Source organism: Colias croceus, chromosome Z, assembly GCF_905220415.1.
Source record: "Colias croceus chromosome Z, ilColCroc2.1".
Taxonomy (NCBI): Eukaryota; Metazoa; Arthropoda; class Insecta; order Lepidoptera; family Pieridae; genus Colias; species Colias croceus.
The window spans coordinates 7,591,274-7,614,493 of NC_059568.1; the positions used below are offsets into that span (position 1 = coordinate 7,591,274).

Below are 23,220 nucleotides of genomic sequence, written 5' to 3' on the forward strand. Positions count from 1 at the left end.
CACGTGATGCCTTCACATACAGACAGACAGACAAAAATTTTTTTAATCACATATTTGGGTTTGGTTTCGATCCAGTAACACCCCCTGGTATTTATTTTTTCAATGTTTTCAATGTACAGAATTGACCCTTCTACAAATTTATTATATGTATATACGTAGATATGAAAAAAATCTCTGCAGCTGGCTTAGCAGCTGGCATCAAATATGCTAATTTAAATTTTATTTATATTGTAAATTTTTCCCTTCACTAAGTTTTCCTTGTAATTAATTTATTTTAAGTATTTCTGATTCCTAATCAAGGGTTTTTAATTAATTAAAAGAAATATTTAGCAAAAGTAAATAAGATAATAACTTATTTCAATTTATCAATCTTTCTTTATACATATAATACTTTTTCTCGTCAAGTTTGCAGCGGCAATCTTACCGGGGGTACAAAGTGATATTTTTAGAACGACTGCGGGTAAAAATTTATACCCGCACGTGTACTAGGTCATCATGAATTTTAAAAGGTCTAGCTATTACTGCGCTTGCGTTAAAATAAACGAAAGAGAGCTAAAGTTATGTTTTAGGTAGGCGGAGCTTCATAGTCTTGTAGACCGCCTAGTCAGAAATATACTTGTCTCAATTATAAAGTTTTAAGTGGCTTGAAATCGAAGTTTACGCAAGGTTTACGTCAATTTTAAAAACACGCATATAAAGTCAGATTTATGCATAAAATATTCAGTACAATGCCGGCGCAAGTAATAATCGCCATGACCAAGTTGCTGCAAATATTCATTAATTCTTACACAAACGTCCATAATAAAATATAAACTAGTGATAAGAAGTAGCAAGCAACAGTGTAACTAATTAAATATATTGAGATAAAACAAAAAAGGCAAACCAATTCATTGTAATTGTATATCAATCTTAATATATATAAATCTCGTGTCACAATGTTTGTCCTCAATGGACTCCTAAACCACTTAACCGATTATAATAAAATTCGCACACCATGTGCAGTTCGATCCAACTTGAGAGATAGGATAGTTTAAACATGTAGGTACCACGGGCGAAGCCGGGGCGAACCACTAGTATACAAAATAAATCAGTCATCATCATCAATACATATAATAAAATTCTAGAAAAGCGGTGTCTGTACAATGAAAATATGGAAAAAAAATTAGCAGGTGTTATTACTAAATCGATCCCAAACCCAAAACTGTAGTTAAAAAAATGTTTGTCTGTTTGTCTGTTTGTCTGTATGTTCGTGCACGCTAATCTCAGAAACGGCTTATCCGATTTAGATGCGGTTTTCACTAATATATTGGAGTAATCTTCATTTAACATTTAGTGTTTATTTCATGTCAATCGGTTCGTAAACAAAAAAGTTATGACCATTTAAGTATTCACGGCGAACATTTGCTAAGGCATTCTATTTATTGTACACTGTACAGTGTACGATATAAGTTATCTGTTACAGTTATTCCTAAAAATGTCCAGGTGATCATATCGAAAGTCCCCAAGGGTGGGGGGGAGAGGGGAGAGAATTAGAATTATGTATGTTATTTAATTAATTTTTTTCTAGGTAAATTTTATACATAAAATGTCCTTTAAATTATGTCGATTGTCGTATTATATTTTTAACTCCCGACGCAAAAAGATGGGTGATGAGTGTTTGACAACTATATGTGTATAATACATGTTTGTGCTACCGTAGCTCGCTAACAGGTAATCCGAATTTGATGCGGTTTTTTTTGTTAGGCAGCATATTTTCAGACGCTGGTTCTTAGATAAAGTGTACTTATCAAAATAGGTTCATCCATTTATTATATCTAGGTATATAGGGGTAAAAGTGAAATGAAAGTGAACGACCAAATGAAAGTAACAATAAGTCAAATTTTATCAAAATCGGTTCATCCATTTATTTGATATAGGTATAAAAGTGGTAATAAAAAATGAATTTTGTCAAATATACTCAAGTGACATATCAAATGAAAGGGCATGACGTGTAAAGTATAATTAGACATATTTAATCAAAATCGGTTCATCCATTTATTATACCTATATATGGGTAAAAGTGGGAATGAAAAAAACGAATATTGTCAAATATGAAAGTGCATAACGGGTGAAGTACAGTTAGTTATATTTTTATCCAATTCGGTTAATCCATTTATTAGATTACAGCGGTAAAAGTGGAAATGAACAATAATCGAATGTGGTCAAATAATATACTCAAGCGGGGCATATGAAAGGGCAAAGTGTGAATTACAATTAATCATATTTTATCGAAATCGGTTCATCCGTTTATTACATTTAGGGCACTTTAGGGGCGACAGTGGGTATAAATAAACCAAATGGAGCATCAAACGACAGGATATGACGTGTACAATGTACATATAGGTACAATTACGTATAGATATGGTTTACATCAAAATCGGTTCTGCCATTTACTAGGGGTGGAAAGGAAAGGGTTAAAAATCTGTGAAAGAAGAGGAGATATGGGAGCGAGAGGATAGCCACACCCTGGAAATTTTGAACTCTACTCAAAGCCACATAGGCCTGGCCCTTGGATTTTTTTTTTCCTAAATATACCACTTCTTTTGCCACTGTGGTCCATTACAATTTGGGCACGGTTACGGCCCAAATCAATATGATGTAGGAATGTAATATGGATGTACTTTTGATAGTTCGGTCTCGCTCACTTGAAAATATTACATGAAAATAAGAAACAGAAGTTTAAAAATTTAAAAATTAAAAAAAAAATCCCAAAGCAACGAAGATAAAGGAATAAATCATTTTTCAAACTTCCCGACGATCTTAAAAATTAAGTACCATTCTAAAAAAAATATGTATAGAGGTATATATGATATTATATTATGATAATGTTGGCATGGCAGCCCCGACGACTTTGTTTTTTTTATAAATATTTAAAATGGTATTTATTTTTAAAGATCGTCGGGAAGTTTGTGAAATTATTTATTCCTTTTTCTATGCACTTTTCTTCGTTGCGTTGGTTTTTTTTTTATTTAATTTTTATTGCACGGTCTAAACGGTTTAGTTACTACAGGCGTGAGACAGGAAAGATCTGATTTGGATTTGGTGCTGGATTTGATAAGAACTGAGTATCGATTAAGCTGATCAGTTGCTGCACGATACATTGTTAATAACATCCATACAAGGAAGGAAGAAATTTGCTCGCCTCCCCCCTGGTGCTTAAAAATAATATGACATAATGTAAAAGAAATACATAGAAAATTAATAAGGCATTTATTTTTTTTATTTTTTAGCACAGTTCGGTAATAAATTTTACTATCAGTTCTTTTAATTATTTATGGTAGTACGTGTTTACTCAATAATTAAGTTAATTAGTAACTACTATGCAGTCACTATTCCACGCGGACGAAGTCGCGGGCAAAGCTAGTTATTAATATGAATTTATTTATCTACATAATATTCGCGAGACGGCAGTTCCAATAAACGAAACCAATTAATCAAAAATGTCCTTAAATAAAAATCACCATAATCATCATCAGCCCATAATATATTATGTTCCCACTGCTGGGACACGGGCCTTCTGTGAGGATACCTCGCCACACTCCACCACGCTGGCCAAAAATTTTCATAATATAAATTAATAAAATATGAAAACTTCGCGGGCTTAACAATTAACGCGAAGACAGGACGCCTAACAAGTTAGATAATTTAATATGATTTCATTTTGTAATATTTTAAATCTCAACCATAATCGAGGGGACACGATTGCGGCACCTTCCCTATAAAATTGATTTGGAATGACTGCGGATAGAAAATTATAGCCGCACGTGTACCAGGACAATATGAATTAAAGAAGGTCCAGGCTATTACAACGCTTGCGCTAAAATAAACGAGAGTAGCGGAGCTTTTGCTCTTTGTAGACCTCGTAGACCGTTTAAACAGCAACATATTTGGCTCCCATTTTTACGTTACGTTTAAGGAAAATAGATAAAGAACTGAATTGAAAAATTTTAGTAAATTTTCAGTAGAAAATATTCATAATATTACAGGAGCATACAAATCATATCAGATATGCCATACAAAACAAACATTGCCATTATCAAAATGCAGCAATCAATCACCAATTCTGACACAATTGATTCCTAAAAGTAGATCCACTCCATCTTAATATATGTATATAAATCTCGTGTCACAATGTTCTCAATGGAGTCCTAACTCCTAAACCACTTATCCGATTATAATAAAATTCGCACACCATGTTCAGTTCGATCCAACTTGAGAGATAGGATAGTTTTTATGAAAAAAAAAAAACATAAACATGTAGGTACCACGGGCGAAGCCGGGGCGAACCGCTAGTACTATAAAATATATAAACTAGATATCATATAAGACAAAAACAACCACAAATTAAATGTAAGAAGATAGAATAATCTACATTCTACACTAATATTATAAAGAGGAAAACTTTGTTTGTTTGATTGTAATGAATAGGCTCATAAACTACTGGACCGATTTTAAAAATTCTTTCACCATTCGAAAGCTACATTATCCACAAGTAACATAGGCTAGGTTTTATCCCGGAAATCCCACGGGAACGGGAACTATGTGGGTTTTTCTTTGAAAACGCGGGCGAAGCCGCAGGCGGAAAGCTAGTAAATAATAAAAGAAAAAATAGTTCTTGAAAAGTACGACAAAGATCTAAAAACCCTCTTCTTGATTGATTGACCACCGTATGGTTGATTATAATAAGCACCGTTAAATTAATTAATTAATCATCGACTTCTTTATTCCCTTGATTCTTAAGTAGAAGTACTCTTATTTCACAGGTTTCGTTTGGTGTGATTCTTTATAAAAATTCTTTCTTTTAATAATGATTCAATTAGAAAAAACCTTATTATTATTTAAAAGAAATTATTATTTTGAACGGAGTGCGGGTTATTTTGCCATACAATACAGATCTGTTTCAGGTTGTTAAGTTAAAGAAAATCCACAAAAGATTAAATTTTAGATCAGTGCAGACAGAATTCACTGTAATAAACTAAGTAAATATGTATTTTATATTCTCGAAATTTTTTAAAAACTGTGTTCTTGATACACTCAGCGGCACGGAATCTTGGCCACTTACAAATTTGCCGATAAAAAAAGTTTGAAGTGTTTTTCACGATTTTTTTGTATGCAGATATGTTAACATATTATTTGTTTAATTTTATGGTAAGAAATCATTGAGTTTGAGAACAATCTTTTACCATTTTTTAAGAGTTACTCGTAATTTGTGATTTGTGCGGTTAAGCCGAAGTTACGAATTGTTCGTTTTAAATTTTTTTTGATATCGTTTATGCCGTTTTAAGATATTGTTATTGTTGTACTATAGTCAATGATCATAACAAACAATAAAAAATGCCATTAACATCTGAACAACCTACTCAGGCCATCACAATGTTAGACCAATGACTGCCGCAACGTAAAGTACCTAATGTACAGTATGTACCTCGTTCAGCAATGCACTATGCATGGAGAAGATACCAGGAGACTGGCAGCCACATGTGCAGACCAGGAAATGAAGGTGTGAGGTGCGCATCAGCTCGAGAAGACCCGTTTATTGTTCGAGAGATACTCAGAAATGGCTTTCTGACAGTTTTTAGGATACGCCACCGGCTCTTAAACACCAGGATAATAAATGTGAGTGAGCAATCGGTGAGAAGACTAATGAAAGAAGTTAATTTGAAGGTTTGAAGACCAGCACGCCGTCCAGAACTCCTCAGACATCACAGAGAAGCACGTCTTCGTTTTGCACGAGAACATGAAAACTGGACCCACAGCCAGTGCGCTCGTGGGGTGTTCACAGATGGCTGCTAAGGTACTTTACGAGCTTCTGATAGCCAACAGTCAGTATAGAGGAGACGATAAGAGAGGTTTTCACACATCACCACACTCAAAATGCGATTTTTCATGGAGGGTCAATAATGGTATGGGGAGGTATAAGTTCCGATGCTCGCACGGAGTTATTTATCGTAGATAATGGCTTAAATTTGATCAGGTACATCGAGGAAATTCTCCAGGAACATGTTCAGCCCTATTACAGGTTTATCAGTGAAGAAAATTTGCTACTTATACACTATAACGCACGTCCGCGTGTCGTACGATACGTATAAGAGTACCTTCAAGAGGTTATTATTGAAAAATTGGAGTGGCCAGCTCGTAGCCCGGATCTTAATCCAATAGAACACATCTGGGACATGCTTAAAAGAAACATAAAGTTCGATTCCAACCCAGCACTAATGTTAGATGAGCTTAGAAATACAGCTGGGGCCGTTTGGTACACTATAGCTCAAGTGGTCTCCAAAAATGTATTCTAGAGTATGCCAGACTGGATGCAAACAGTGTTTAAGGCAAGAGAAGGAAACACCCTTTATTAAAAGGTTCAATTTTTTTTTATGGAAACGTTATTTCTAATTTTTTAGCATTTTTTAAGAAATCATTTAAATTTCACAGGAAAAGCGTAAATTCTTGTTTAATTCATATCTACTCGGTAGTACTTCTTATTAACTTCCAATTATTACTAAAAGTTAGTAAAAACATTAAAGTAACTAGTTTTGATTAAATTTTTATTGAATTTTGTAGTAGAAAAGAAATAGTGTTATTTTACGCAAAAATTTGCAGTGGCCAAGATTCCGTGCCGGTGAGTGTAGATAAATAACTCAACCTTAATATTGATTCTTATAATTAAAAATTTCTGAATGTTGTTTTCAAGAAAATGAAAAAATCTCTGCAGCTGGCATCAAATATGCTACTTTTAATTTTATTTTTATTGTAAATTTTTCCCTTCACTTAGTTTTCCTTGTAGCACACGTGCCTGTAATTTCTGATTCCTGATATTTATCAAGGGTTGATTTGTGGGTTAATTAAAACAAATGTTTAGCAAAATTTAAAATAAATAAGATTTACTTATTTACTTTTTATCGCCCAAAAATACAAATTGTGTTTGTAAGCGGCGATCATCTTACCGATTTTAGAACGTCTGCGGGTAAAAATTTATACCCGCACGTGCTCTAGGATATCATGAATTTTAAAATTTTAAAAGCGGTACACTTGCGTGTACTTTCTGAATTCTGATATTTTTCAAGAGTTTAAAAAAAGAGCGTGAGTGCATGTGTTGTTAGAAGTGAAATTTCTTTGGCAAGATTCAAAGATACAAAAATCGTCGCCTTACTCCATGATGTGACGGTACAGACATGACGCGACCTTGAAATTTTACTATCAACGCGCCTAAAGAAGTTTCATTAAAAAAAAGAATTAAAAATATAGATAATAAAAGGATAATAATTTATTTCAGTTTATCTATTTTTCTTTACTTTTTAATTTTTATCATTCAAAAATGCGTTTGTAGCGGCAATCTTACCGGGGGTACAAAGTAGAACGTCTGCGGGTAAAAATTTATACCCGCACGTGTACGAGGATATCATGAATTTCAAGAGGTGTAGCTATTACTGCGCTTGCGTTAAAATAAACGAAAGAGAGCGAAAGTTCTGTTTCAGGTAGGCGGAGCTTCATAACCTTGTAGAACGCCTTGTCAGAAATACATTTGTCTCAAAGTTAAAAAGTTTGAGGTTGTTTGAAATCGAAGTATGCGTCAAGTATTAAGACCATTTCATTTTATTTATAAAAAAGTACAACTTAAAAAGTCATAATCAAAAAGTAGTTAATATTCAGAACAGTGCCGGAGCAAGTAAATTGTTAACGCAAACTGATTATAAACATCGCCATGACCAAATCCCGGCAAATATTCATCAATTATTGATACACAAACATCCATAATACAAATAAATCAGTAATCTTAAGTAGCAACAATGCAACAAATTCAATATATTGAGTTAAACAATAAAATACAAAACAATTCATTATAATTGTATATCAATATACAAAATAAATCAGTCATTAGTAATAATCAGTCTATGCGGGTTTTCCTTTGAAAACGCGGGCGAAGCCGCGGGCGGAAATCTAGTAAATAATATAAATAAGAAAACATAAACATTAAGGTCTACAGATATCGCTGCAGTGCTGATACATGTAAATATGGCCCTTATGCGTCGCAACGACAATAATTGATGACGTCACAGCGCAGTAGTTTACTATGCAAATATAGTTTTTCAGTTAATTAGTGTAAAAATTATCAAAATTAAATAATTTTTTTTTGTAATTGATAGAGCAAATCGGGAGCAATTTTTTTGCAAACAAATTTTTTATGAAAAGTGAATATTTTTCATTCTATAGGGAAATCAAGTTTTCAGTATTTGGATTTTTTTTTAAATTAATTATAAATAAACTAATAATTATAGAAGTGGAGCAATTACAGATTCTGATGGAGCATTTAAGGAGCAATTTTTGGAGATATTAATAATTTAAAAAAATAAACTTTCCGCGCTAACTTCCTTCCGGTCAGTAAGTACATTGAAAAATAATTACTTAACGCATTTTTTTAAATTACTTTTTCCTTTTTAGTTTTTTTATCCACAATTTTGAACGGATTGACCTTTTTTCATTTTGTTGAGTTCTTTCTTGAACTTGAATAAAAATATCTATTTATGCATACTTATGTATTTGATATTTTTCCATTGTACGGTGTTATTTTTTGCGATACAAAATTGATTTTGGAACGTCTGCGGCTAGAAAATTATACCCGCACGTATACCAGGATGTTATGAATTCAAAAAGGTTGAATTATTATAGCGCCTGCGCCAAAACAAACGAAAAGGTTTACATTTCTGTTTCAGGTAGGTAGGCGGAGCTTTTAATGTTCGTAGCACTGTGTCGTAGGTGTTCGTAGAGCGCCGAGACAGCAATACATATTATATAGAGGTACAAATCAACTTTATAATAGTGATAATAGTTGGGACCCAAAGTTTAAAACATCTAAAAGATCAATTTTTAGATCAGTGCAGACAGAATTCACTGCAATAAACGAAATATTAGGTCCTTACATATGAAATTGGCGTTTTGTTGTAAAGGTCACTTTGATCTCAAATATCTCCTCTTTGGTTAAGAATTCCTAATTAAAATTTATATATTCATTTATTTGGTACATTTGAGTTTCCAAAACAGTCATTCATTAGTTTTTCTTGATTATTTTTTCCTTGGAGACGTTCATATCGCACAATGGAAAAATTGAAATATCGCTTTACTTACAAAAATGTTAGTTCGACGAGAAAAAAAATTCGCAGATTTTCGGCGGTATGGCGACCATTTGGAATCGTCTGAAAAGTATGGCATGGCGATTTTCGTAAATGGCTGCACGATGATGGTTACCTGTGCAAAAGTTAGCCTGGTACAAATGGTTGAATTGTTTTTTTTTTAATCAACACATTCGCGTCGGTATCGGTCGGTCGTCGGTAAGTCACACCGGAAAAGTATGGCATGACACTACCGCCTACTTCTTTTTTATGGGCTATCGGTAAATTCTAAAATTTTTGTGTTACAAATCGTTTGACTTTCGCTATTTTTCCGACGAGTTCGACTTACGCCCACGCGACTAAGCCGCCGGTACCAGCATTCACACCATCATTTTTCTTTTTGTCATTGCGTACTAAGACCCCTGTAAAACGCCATCCTGTTACAAATGACTCGAAATTTTGTGTCAATATCTCCCGGTCTATCACCATAATCGGGGGGACATTCCGCACTGCGGTACCTTCAATATAAAATTGATTTGGAACGACTGCGGATAGGAACTTATACCCGCACGTGTACCAGGACAATATGAATTACAAAAGGTCTAGCTATCACAGCGCTTGCCCTAAGGGCGGCCGTACACGGACCGCTTCAAGCAGTTGAGACCGACCGCTTGAAGCCGCGACCGCGCGGTGAACTATAGGCATTCATTCACCGCCGTACACGTGACGGCTCGAGCCGTCGCGACCGCTTCAAGCCGTCAACTGCATGATGAAATTCCACCGTGCCGTTGACGGCTTGCGAGCGGTCGTGAGGCATACACTGACTGCTCGAGCCGTTGACTGCGCTAGAGCCGTCGACGGCTCGCTCCTCCCCTGAAAATCAATGACTTGACTAGTCAAAAAAATCAACCGCTCGAGCGGTTGATAGCGACGGCTCAAGCGGTCAACAACCGACGGCTCGAGCAGTTGACGCTGACCGCTCGAGCCGTCCGTGTACGGCGCTCAGCCGTTAACTGCTCGAGCGGTCCGTGTACGGCCGCCCTTAAGGTTGCTAAAGTTCTGTTTCCAGTAGGCGGAGCTTCTCTTTGTAGACATCTTATATTTAGCTCGTCATTTTACGTTAAGTTTTAGACAAAGTACTTAATTTGAAAGTTTTCAATTAGTTTTAAGTAGAAAATATTCAGAACATTGAAGGAGCATATAAATAATATCAGATTTGCCATTCAAAACAAACATTTCCATTGCCAAAAATCAAAATGCAGCAATCATTAAATTCTTACACACTTGAATCCCAAAAGCAGATAGGCAAAAGAGTCCAATGAAATTCAGTATTAGTACGTAAAAGATAAAAAAAAAACTCTCTTCTTGATTAATACCACATTGATACGCACCATCCCATTTAATATCTCATAAAATCCCGGACGCTATAAGTAGAAGTAGTACACAATTATTACACAGGTTTGAAGTGATTTTATATCCGCCCCAGCTTCGCCCGTGGAAGATATTTTGCCCGTGGTACGTTTTTTTCTACATAAGAACCATCCTCGTACTTCAAGGAATATAATAAAAAAAGAATTATCAAAATTAGTCCACCCGTTCACGCGTGATGCCGTGACCAAGGAAAACGGGTTTCATTTATATATATATATATATTTTTTTATTTTTAAGTGAAACTTCTTTAGGTACGTTGAGAGTAATATGTCAAGGCAATACCTTCACATCATCAAGCAAGACTTAAGACAACGATTTTTGTATCTTTGAATCTTGCCTAAAAAGTTTCGTTTCTGACACGTGTGCGCTCAGAACACACGCTCATTTTTTTAATTTCAATCAAAACGTAGTTACTATTATTTACAAACTGCAAAGAATTATTTTTATTTTCCCTACAGTATTTTTCATACGACACACTTGCGTGTAAATTCTGTAGAATTTAAAATACAAACAAAATTATTCAAATTATTATCAGTAAAAGTAAAGTAATTAATTAATTTATTGAAAAATAATTAAAGCATTTTTAAAATATGTTTTTTCCTTTTTAGTACTTTTTAACTCAATTCTGAACGGGTTACGTTGTATTGTACGTCTGCGGCTAGAAAATTATACCCGCACGTGTACCAGGATGTTACGAATTCGAGACGGTAGAAATTATATTACAGCGCCTGCGCCAAAACAAACGAAATTGTTTTCTTTCAGATAGGTGAAGCTTCTGATGTTCATAGAACGTTCGTAGACCTCCGAGAAAGGATTATATATTTTAGTTCTTTAATTTATTGTTGTTAGAACTCAAAATTTTTGTTAAGTTTAAGCAAGGTAACACCTTTCAGATCATTGCAATAATACAAATATATTATAGTTTACTTGAGTAAACTTGGGACTTCGACATTTTCAGATTCGAAATTTCAAATTCACACCGAGTTTTGATTTACATAAACGATTGTACGCATGCAGTTTTCTTTCATTTAAAGTAATGGAGTGTTTTCTTTGAGTATAAATGTCTACCTGCAGTATCAAGAGTAATTTATCTTTAGTAGATGTGACAAAATACTACTCTGTAGTCTGTACCTATACTTATAAAAAAAAAACTGACTGGACCGATTTAGCTAAAAGTATGTATTTTGTGCAAAAAAAAATTGTTAGACGTAACTTTTGTGCGGAACGGCGATGGAACAATGTTTTCTGGCCGGAACGCTTGCGTGTAATTTCTGTAGAGCTCTTAAAAATCCTTATTCATAAATAATAATAATAATTATTTGTAATACTTTCTATTGAAAGATAACAATTAAAAAAAATTAATTACATTATTCTTTTTCGTAATTTTTTTAATCTACAATTTTGAATGGGTTGCGGTTATTGCCATATAAAATTGATTTTGGAACGTCTGCGGAAAGAAAATTATATCCGCACGTGTACCAGGATGTAACGAAATTAAAAAGGTTGAACTATCACAGCGCTTGCGCTAACATAAACGAAAGGGTTGTACACTGCAGTACAAGTACTGTTTTAGTTAGGCGGAGATTTTAATGTTCGTAGCACGTTCGTAGACCGCCGAGACAGGAATATACATATTTTGTACCTCTATATTGTTAGAAACATAAGGTTCTACGATACCATTTAACAAATAAATAAAAAATTTAAGTATATATAAAATCAATATTCTCATAAATATTTTAAACGTTGCCAAGCCCATTTTTTTAGACAATGCAAGCTGCATACTACAGCTACCTAGATGTACAAAAGATCAGTGCAGAAATTGCTACATGGTATAAAATAAACTCGCTGTCCCTGTCTGTCTGTTTGGAAAAGTTTTTTTTTTAATAGATACCACTATCTATTTACAAAAAAAAAACATTTCTTTGTATATAATTTGTTAAGTTTACTACAAAGCGGACAAAGCCGGGCTCGAGAAGTTAATAATAAATAGGATTTTTTTTTAATTGCAGCTATTTTGCGTTGCGTCATATTTTTGAAGTATATATATATTATATATAAATATATTATTTATATAATTATAAATTATACATATTTTAAAAATATTTTAAAGCAACCATAACTAAGATTTACAAGATTATATGTATAGAATAAGTCACTTAATAAAATATATTGATAAATAAAATATAAATACTATAAAGTAATTGAATAAAATTTGATTATTTTCGTTGCAAAATTCCCCTTCCGCATAATTTCTGTGGAGTTCTGAAAAATGTTAACAGGTTCACTGTCCAGCTTATAGAGTGAAAATTGTTCCAGACGTCCAGTTATGTTTTTGTGATAAATTGGTTTCTTATAGGTGTGTGGGTGTAAATATGTTAATTTACTGAAAATTTTTAAGATTAACTTCGTAAAATATTATCAGAATATTTTAAAATAAACTATTTTTGTTTTTGATAATTTATTATCCCGTTTGGCATTTAACAACACAACTTTTTTGTGGCACGCAAATAAATTTCTACGTCCAAAAGTTATTTTAGAACGTCTGCGTATAGAAAGTTATACCCGCACTAGTACCAGGATATTATGAATTTCGAAAGCTCTAGTCATTAGGGCGCCTGCGCTAAAAGAAACGAGAGGGTGCAAAAGTTCTAGTCTAAGATACCACAGCAAGATTAGAGTGTTCATAGTTATTTTGCTAAAATGAAAATTTTATGTATATTTATAATCTGGAAAATATACTACATAATATTATATCGACCAGGTTGCCAGTCAAAATTTGAATGAAATATTTTCCGAAAAATCGATCAGAATTTTTTTTATTAAAAATGCTTGCAGCCAATTTTTACTGGTCGATATATATTATCCTCTTAAGTGATAAGGCCGCCTTATGTGCTGAACTAGTTATAAGTTTTAATTTTAAGGATTTATTTGTATGCCAGCACAATAAAGTGTAAATAAATAAATATCCTAATTATAAATATAGGTACATAGAATTTTGGTATTAGAAAAAAATAATATATACGCAGTAATCCTGCTGTGGGATCTCATACCACAGACTAATCTCATACTATTCTGTCACAGGTAGGCGGAGCTTTTCATCTTTGTAGACAGCCTAGACAGCGATATATTGTGTTCTCTTTTCATGCCGCACCGTACCGCTTTTATGCCGCATTTAGTAATTTATACCAATATAAATTAAAAATACGTAAATCTTTTACAAATATTATTTTTTAATTTAATTTAAATGTCACAAAATTATTTGGAACTCGTTTCATTGTGTGTTTCACAATAAGAACATCCCTAGCGATTGTATAACGGTAATTTTCAGAATAACTTTTGACGAGAAAGCCGCAAACACGCCTATAAAGTACGGCTTGTTAGTTACTGAGTTATTAGGAGAGTATGATCGCGTAGAAGATGGAAAAACAGGGGTGGGAGGAGCTTTTCACATGGAAGTTAAAAGAGCTTATGTTAAAATGTAGTTAACATGCTAAAGTGTGACGTATTGATAATTATGAAAAAGGTAATAGTTAAAAAATGGTAAAAGACGTATATTGAACTTACCAGCAGTTTCATTGTCTTGTGAAAATTGTTTGATAATGAGGTCCAAAGCCCGTCTTGTAACTTTGATGAGCACGTCAACAACTTTGCGGCTGTAGTAACGACGCATTTCAATGACAGCATTCTTTACCATCTCCTACGTAAAAAACAACACGCATTAGAAATATCGAATTGTTAAAAATAATCATTAATAGTGTGTGCATAAAGTTATAAATCAAAACTGTAACTTTTGGTTTCTTTTTTGTCTTTACATTGAGCTTGCAAAATTTTCGCATGTTTTCTTTCGCAGATTTATGTTTATTTCAGCACAATTTTATGATTTTTTTTTTAAATTCGCCATGTTCTTATTGTTAAAATTTATAAATAATGATGACATTTCGACCACATTACTTCAAATTATTTTTGAAGTGAAACTTCTTTAGGCGCGTCGAGAGTAAAATTTCAAGGTCACGTGGTACACCGTACTTCATGGAGTAAGGCGACGATTTTGTACCTATATCTTATAATCTTGTCAAAAAAATTTCACACTGACACTCTCTTTTCAGGGTTCCGTACCCAAAGGGTTAAACGGGACCCTAGTATTACTGAGACTTCGTTGTCTGTCTGTCTCCAGGCTGTATCTCATAAACCGTGACAGCCAGAAAGCTGAAATTTTCACAAAAAAATTTCTTGCCGCTAGAAGAACAAATACTAAAAATTAAAAAAAGTAAAATATGCAGGGGTCCCCCCTAGTACGGAACCCTTCGTGCGCGAGTCCGACTCGGACTTGGCCGGTGTTTTTTTTTTTCTATTTTTTTTGTCACCTGCATGCTCTTAGACAGCCCGCCAGCAGGTATGGACAGCAGGCGGTGAGGGCTCTCGAAGCACTCCCAGACCGCCGACCAGTCCTGCTGACCGCTGCTCGTGCTCTCAAGGGTGGACGCCGTACCGCTGCCCGTGTGCTGCTCGTCTGTAGATATTTAAAAGGAACATATTTCAATGAATATAAATAACTGTTACAGAAGTAAAAATTGGGCGTTTAAAAGAAACATATTTCAAAGAATAGAAAAAAAATATTTTTATAAAGGATATGCGGATGGATTCTACGAGACTATTGGACTTTCTTTGTCATAAATAACAGATATTATTTAAAATATAATAAATATCAAATAATGTGAAAAAAATATAATTGTGATTATGATAATAAATGATAATTGTGTTTAAAAATAAGTAAAAAAGAGTATTTATTTTGAAAAATATCTTAATGATAAAATTAGTATCAGTTATTTAATGATAAAAATAAAATAATTTGTTAAATATACACCTTCAGCAATAAGAAATTCGAAGTCTGGGTTAATTTCGGCTGGTTTGATTTGATGCGCCGCTTTTTTAACAAGATCCAGTACTTCCTCCACAGCTTCTTCTACCATTAGACTTTTACGGTTCAACTCGACACACGCATTTCTATTTTAAAAACCAATAATTTAATTTTAAATTTCCATTTAAGTATAATTAATACTAGTTTGTCAATAATTTTATAAATCAGTATTCACTGACCTGCAGTTAGTTTCAACGTATTCAATAAATTCCTCAACTGCCCACGGAGTTTCTTCTAAAAAAAATTACATATTTATTATAGAAAATTTTAGGTGATCGAAATCGATTAAAATCCATTTTTTATGACTGCGCCTAAATAACTTTAACATGTACTAATCAGGTATTTGATGTAATGTTTAACGACTACGTTAAATTTTGATCGAAAATTACCAGGCAAATTAATCAGCGTGACCTCTTGCATCCCGGACAGGACGTAAATAATCCTGTTCGAGTATATATCATGTACCCTGGTTACCAGGACATCAAAGCTGTTGATAGCTGCGTTCGCTTTATCTATGAACACTTTCCAGTCCTCACTAGTCCAGGTGACTGACTTCAAGCCGGGCAGGAGAAGAGACGAGAGACGAACAACTTGCGGTAACAGGAGCGGACGAACTTCTAATTTTACTTGGCGGACACTGCGTAAGTAGTCTTCTAGCAGGAACTATGGGACATGGGTATATTTAGTTTATATCTGATTTTATTTATTTACTTACTAGCTGTACGCAGGCGGTTTCACTTGCATTGATCCGCTCCTATTGGTCTCAGGGTGATGACATATAGCCTATAGGCTATATGTCATCACCCTGCCCATTTATCGAGGAAGGTTATAACCTTCCTCGATAAATGGGCTATCTAACACAGAAAGAATTTTTCAAATCGGACCAATAAATACTTCCTGAGATTAGCGCGTTCAAACAAACAAACTCTTCAGCTTTATAATATTAGTATAGATTTAAGCAAAAATAAATACAACAACAGATCACGATCTTGTTGGACCTATAAGCGGCGTTATCAAACGCGAACCCAACAAAATGTGTCCAATTATTACATAGATTAACAATCTCTTAATATATATAAATCTCGTGTCACAATGTTTGTCCTCAATGGACTCCTAAACCACTTAACCGATTATAATAAAATTCGCACACCATGTGCAGTTCAATCCAACTTGAGAGATAGGATAGGTTTTATCCCGGAAATCCCAGGGGAAAGGGAACTATGCGGGGTTTTCTCTGAAAACGCGGGCGAAGCCGCGGGCGGAAAGCTAGTGTATATATATATTGTGCATTTGTGATGAGAAAATAAATTAATTTAATTTAATTTAATTTTAATTATAATATCATTGCGATACAGTTTAAGATGATTCAGGTGATACAGTGATTAAAATGATATGAAGAGTGTATGTGTGTGTATGTATGGTATAAGGTATGTGTGTCAGTCAATTAAGCTTAAGTGAGCTTGCAGTAATGCAATTGTATTAGTATTTGGTAAGTAAATATTTATACATCTGAACATTCAAGCTCACTGTTTAAAATTAGGCTTCATATAAATATATTAAATTACCTGCAGCGAATCATTAACTAGTGTGAAATAATGTTTCTTAGCGTACAAAGAATGGCAGACAATCGGCAAGTCGACGCCCATCTTGACGAGGCAGTCGGATTCACGTATCAACAATCTGATGGTGTGATCCAAGTTCACGCTTATCAGACCCGAGTCGTCGATTTTTAACAAAGTATTGTTCAAGCTGTCGTCCACATCCCACAGCTGCAACGTATACATAATAATAAAATAGTAATTTTAATATGCTTATTTTAAGATATAAAATTCCTTTTTATAAAGCTTTTGTTGATTTTTTTCTATTAACAACATAACTCTGATAACTAATCCATTATGTTTAGTCAATCTTTTTAATTATCTTATGTTTTTTAAAACTTCAAAATTAATACTTTTGCAATAATAAGGATAATATTTATTATATCTACATATTAAATGAGCAACAATAAGTATTTATTTTGTTCACGTTCAACATAAGAATATTTCGTTATTCGTTTACAGTACTCGTCATGTAAAAAGAACGCTGGATGAAGATGATGGGGTGTGTTTTGGCATGTATCGAGTTTAGCACGAAATAAAAGTTATTTGCTGCTTATTTTATTTTTGAAGTAGGCTCTCGCGTCGTGGCTTCGCAACTACATATTTGTTATTCTTATACCACCTCATAACACCAAATAGACCAATAAATCGACATATTATAGTAATATTTTAAACAACTTTGAACTACGAGGAAATAAACTCACATTTTGATTCATCCACACCGCGCTCATGTTGCCCTCGTAGTTGTGTATTAAAGTTTTCGTAGCCTGGTACTTCCGTAGCATGTCTGCGGCCGCCGGCAGCGCGCGTAGCACCGGGTGCGCGCACACGCTCTCCACCGTCTCCGTCATGTTGAACATCAGACATCGGGCCCATTTTATGCGACCTGCCAATTTGTTTTGACAAATTGTTTAAAACTTCGATAACTTTAGTACGTGGACGTGTGTAGTGTAGTTACTACTTATTATAACTTGGAACATTTAACAAGTTTGCTTAGAAATAAATATTCAGAATTATAAATTACAATACTCGGCACATCATTACAAATACTTCCAATCAATAATAACAGACTAAAATAAAATATTGTTACTGATGATATAGCAGTCAGTACGCTACGCTTCGAGTGCTACGGCATGGGTACGGTCTACGATAGTCTTCTGTCTTCATTTTAAACATTTCTCGCAATAATTTATATTCCTTTGTATATCATTAAAGTATAAGTTAGAAGTGTAGTAAGTAATAACGAGATATGTTTTTTTAAATGACATAGCAATCTTATTTTTTTTTTTTGTAATTTGCTTGAGTTACATACAACCTAATAATTCATGACAACAACACTAGGCTTCAAAAATGGTACTTTATAGTTTGCGTCTTGTAATAAAATAATAAAAAAAATTATTTCAAAACGTCGGCTTCATACGTTGGCTTCAATTGGGCTTCAATACAACGCTCGTAGGAAAAATAAGGGAAATATAGCGACATAACACATATGTTGTAGCTACATTTCCTACACGTGTAAGTACTAGACACGCAGAAACACATGGAGGTGGAGGTATGTTATGTGATAAACATTGCGCGTTGCATAAAGTTATTGATTAATTTCCGGTGTTACTAAACAATCTATCCCAAGCCAAAAGTCACCACCATAGATGAATGAAACAATTGATTTATTGTCAAAAATGTACTCTAAATATGAGATTATTTATTTCGGACTTAATTAATGGTTATCGCTAAGCTAATATGTAGTAGGTATTAGCGGATCGAAAAGCACTTATCGTCAATATATTATGTTTTATGCAATAACAATTTTTTGTGTGCGTAATCTATATAAAAATGAAACCCGTTTCGCGTTGTCACGACCGATTTCGATAATTATATTTTTATTATATTCCTTGAAGTACGAAGATGGTTCTTATGTAGAGAAAACATAAATATGTACCACGGGCGAAGCCGGGGCGGACCACTAGTAATAAATAAAAATTGTATTGAAATCATTAATTACGATCGAAATACCAAGGAAATACCTATTTAAATTTCGACAAATTATGTAGTCGTCTTGAGTGAAACACATGGGCTTTTTTCCAAAGAGAATAATTACTATTCGCCAGTGTCAATTGCATGGACTCTTATATAATATTCTAATCATCGATTTTCCCATAAATTTCTATTTTTTTTATACCTTCTCGTAGCATACTGTTACAAAAAAAAATATCCAAATCCGTCCAACGGTTGCAAACGAAGATAAACAAACTAAAAAATTCATAAGAATACATTCAGCCGTTCTATTAATTTTATAACCCAATTAATTTTATATTTAAATAATTCAAATTAATTAGATAAATAGTATCCGTACAATAATTTTAGTAATTTTAGGATTATTTGTATAGAGCCGGCGTCGCGACGCCGTTACAGTAGCGGTTATTTTCTACCGTCATTACCCGCACCTGTACTAGGCTTACAGAATTATTTGGAGTTGAGGAGGGAGGTGGAGGACACTTAGTAGGGCAGTGTCACAGAATACATAATAGTAGCTGCAGTGTGGCAATATCGAAGTCGAACTTTGTGGGCTATCTATGTGCTATCTATCTATGGGTTGATCTGGAATTATTAAAAGGAGTTTTTTGGAATAAATTAATTACAATTATTTATTAATAAAAGCCGCAGCTTTCATTAATAAATAATTGTAACAAAAAGGCAAACAAAAAGGCAATTGTAACAAAAAGGCAAAGTCGCAACTTTGCCTTTTTGTTGAAAAACTAAAATGAAATGCATTCCGTGCCGGCAATGTGCCGGCGATTTCAGATGTTTTCCCTCCGTACTGTATCATCTTTTTTGGGAATAAATGTGTTTCTATTCTATTCTATTCTCCGGTCTACCGCCTGTAGAAATCTTTGCACGTATTAAATATCACAAGGTTTTAGAAGTTAATAAAAGGGGTCTTTTGAAACATGGATTTGTTAAAAATAATAAAATATTATTTTATGGTACTGAACTTAATTAAATATATGAACCTTTACGGTGAAAAAATAATAAATTTAATACTATATTTTACGTCATCTTTTGAAGTGTGTAACAAATACAATATAGCATGGTAATTGACAATTAACTTCTTGCTAGAGCAGATTTTTCAATCCTCGGTTAAAACTTATTTGTCGAATAACACTACCATTTCAAAATGTATTCATATTGCACGCTATTGACAGTTGACATTTTAATATTATCGTGTAATACTTTATTGGACGGGTAAGTTTTAAGCAGGGAAAGAAAAATTGGCCCTTAGAAAACCAAGACTTGATATAAATTAACAATTGTGTGTGACTTGAAATAAATTAATAAACCTGGGGTGCATATTATGCTTAGAAAAACTATTTTTTTTTCAAGGGCTTTATTTTAATAATTCAAGCTGTTAAAGTAAATTTATTTATTATCTGTGTTATTCTAAATTGCGTGCCTTCCATTTACTGTGTATAATCTATGGTCTCTCTCTGCTCTGTGACATTATAGCGACTGCATGTGTTCCCGGTATTTTTACTTATAAATAAAGTTAATTTTGAAGTAATCAGTGTTTGTAACTCATTAATCCCATCAGGTTATGGGCCCAGATAGCTCAGAAACAAGGAAAGTGCGAAATCTCGTTGTAAAATCAGTGATCAAAACATTATATGTGAACTTAACCTCAAACCGGCAACGTGACTTTTGCTAATACAAACTTTTGTGTTGAAAGTGAATAAATTCAAACAAAATGGCAACAAACAACCAATTGGCATTAATTGAAAAGCTATCCGGTCGGGAAAACTATGCAACTTGGCGGTTTGCAATGCAAACATATCTACAACATGAGGAGTTGTGGGACTGCATAGAATCTAACATGGAATCAGATCCAAAACGAGATACTAAGGCGAGAACAAAGATAATCCTCTCAGTTGATCCCACGAACTATGTGCATATCCAAGAGGCTCGCACCGCCAAAGAAGTTTGGGATAAATTGTCCTCAACATTTGATGACTCTGGGCTGACACGCAGAGTTGGGCTACTGCGTGACTTATGTAATACGTCACTAACTGAATGTCAAAATGTAGAAGAGTACGTAAGCAGAATAATGAACACAGCTCATAAACTCAGAAACATTGGTTTCAAAGTGGACGACGAGTGGCTAGGTACTATGTTGCTCTCAGGTCTGCCCGAAAGCTACAAACCAATGATAATGGCCATTGAAAGCTCAGGCATAACTATTACTTCAGATTCTGTAAAGGCAAAATTATTACAGGATGTCAGACCATATGAAAATGAGTCAAATGCATTCGCAGTTAACAAAAAATTTCAGAAAAATTTCAAGAGGCATTCTAAAGGACCTAGGTGCTACACCTGTAATAAATATGGACACAAAAGCCCAGAATGCAAATTGAAAAATAAAGAAGTATCACAAAATTCCAGTAGTTCATCATATGCTGCTGTATTTACTGCGACAACTGCACAGAATGATGCCTGGTATGTTGACTCGGGAGCCTCCATGCACATGACTAAGAACGCTGACTTTTTGTCACATCAACAAGACCCATTAATAAAAACAATCAAAGTTGCTAATGATAAATCCTTGTCTGTGAAATGTTCGGGGGAATTAAATCTAGATGTTTGTGATGAAACCGGTCAGTGCAGAAAAGTATTGCTTCGGAATGTTCTTTATGTGCCAGAGCTGTCTACAAATTTATTATCTGTGAGCCAAATAATTAAAAATGGTGGTCAAGTCAAATTTAATAACAAGGGATGTGTTATTCTGAATAAATATAAAACTATAGTGGCAACAGCAACAGCTGTGAACAATATGTATCGACTAAATATGTATAATGGGCATGCCTACATATCTGATGTTGAAGAAAATGATGCATATTTGTGGCATCAACGTATGGGTCACCTGAATTTCAGTGACTTAGATAAATTATTGGAAAATACTGAAGGTATGAAAGTACTAAAGAAAAGTGTTAACAATTTAACATGCATAACATGCATAGAAGGAAAACAAGCGAAGTTGCCTTTCAAAAATAAAGGAACAAGAGCAACAAAACTCCTTGAACTTGTGCATTCCGATGTATGTGGGCCCATGGAGACAGAATCTCTCGGTGGAGCTAAGTACTTTCTCACTTTTATCGATGATTTTTCAAAAAATGTATTTGTTTATTTCTTAAAGCACAAATCAGAGGTGCTTGATAAATTTAAAGAATTTAAACAACATGTAGAGAAACAATTAGAATGTAAAATCAAATGTCTCCGCACTGATAATGGCCTTGAATATATTAATAAGAATATTTCTGATCTTTTAAAAAGTAATGGAATCATACATCAAACTACTGTGCCCTATACACCACAGCAAAATGGTGTCGCTGAAAGACTTAATAGAACATTAGTGGAAAAAGCAAAGTGTATGTTACTTAATGCAAAATTATCTAAAAGATACTGGGCGGAAGCTATCCATACGGCTGCTTATCTACTAAATAGAATACCAACTAAGTCACTAGATTATAAAACTCCTCAAGAAATTTGGACGGGAAATAAACCAAGTGTTAGTCACCTACGTGTATTTGGATGTGAAGCGATGGTACACCTACCAAAAGAGAAAAGAAAGAAATGGGATCCAAAAGCACAGAAAGCAATATTTACTGGTTATTGTACTAATACCAAGGGTTACAGGTTTGTCATTCCTACATCTGGACTGGTTGTGAAGAGCAGAGATGCAGTCTTCCTAGAATCAACTGTAACAAGAAACTATGTTCCGGTGGACTTAACTGAAGCAAAGGACGAGTCTCTAGATGAAGAGCTTCCTTCAGACAGCACAAAGTCAAGTTCCACAAACACAGTAAGTAATTATGATGAATATGATTCTTATGACTCATCGTCAAACAGTATTTATGTACCAGATACAAATATTAATAACCTGCCCGTTCCAAACATAACATTAAGACCAAGAAATAAACAGTTGCACTCTAAATTAAAAGATTTTGGAACATATTTATGCTATAATGAAGGAATTTTAGATGTACCTTTAACCTACAATGATGCAATTACATCAGCTGATTCTGAGAAGTGGAAAATGTCAATAAGTGAGGAATTACAATCTCATAGTGAAAACCAGACA

General features: G+C 33.9%; 2 protein-coding genes across 2 annotated transcripts in view; one reads left to right on the forward strand and one right to left on the reverse strand.

Moving 5' to 3' along the window:
* The window catches only part of LOC123705095 (dynein axonemal heavy chain 5), a 93,637-nt gene that overhangs the window by 64,534 nt on the left and 5,883 nt on the right, over positions 1-23,220 (reverse strand). Inside the window, 7 exon segments of the mRNA XM_045653721.1 lie at positions 14,139-14,271; positions 14,939-15,084; positions 15,439-15,578; positions 15,672-15,726; positions 15,882-16,155; positions 17,058-17,261; positions 17,795-17,976. Coding sequence (XP_045509677.1) covers positions 14,139-14,271; positions 14,939-15,084; positions 15,439-15,578; positions 15,672-15,726; positions 15,882-16,155; positions 17,058-17,261; positions 17,795-17,976 — 1,134 coding nt within the window.
* On the forward strand, positions 20,680-23,163 carry LOC123705097. The gene is made up of 2 exons (XM_045653722.1): positions 20,680-21,639; positions 23,042-23,163. Exons 1-2 carry the CDS (start codon positions 20,833-20,835, stop codon positions 23,042-23,044), a joined length of 810 nt encoding a protein of 269 aa, XP_045509678.1. The 5' UTR covers positions 20,680-20,832; the 3' UTR covers positions 23,045-23,163.

Coding starts and splice junctions, on each gene's coding strand:
- LOC123705097 (XM_045653722.1), top strand. CDS start 20,833: ATGGCAACAAACAACCAATTGGCATTAATTGAAAAGCTATCCGGTCGG.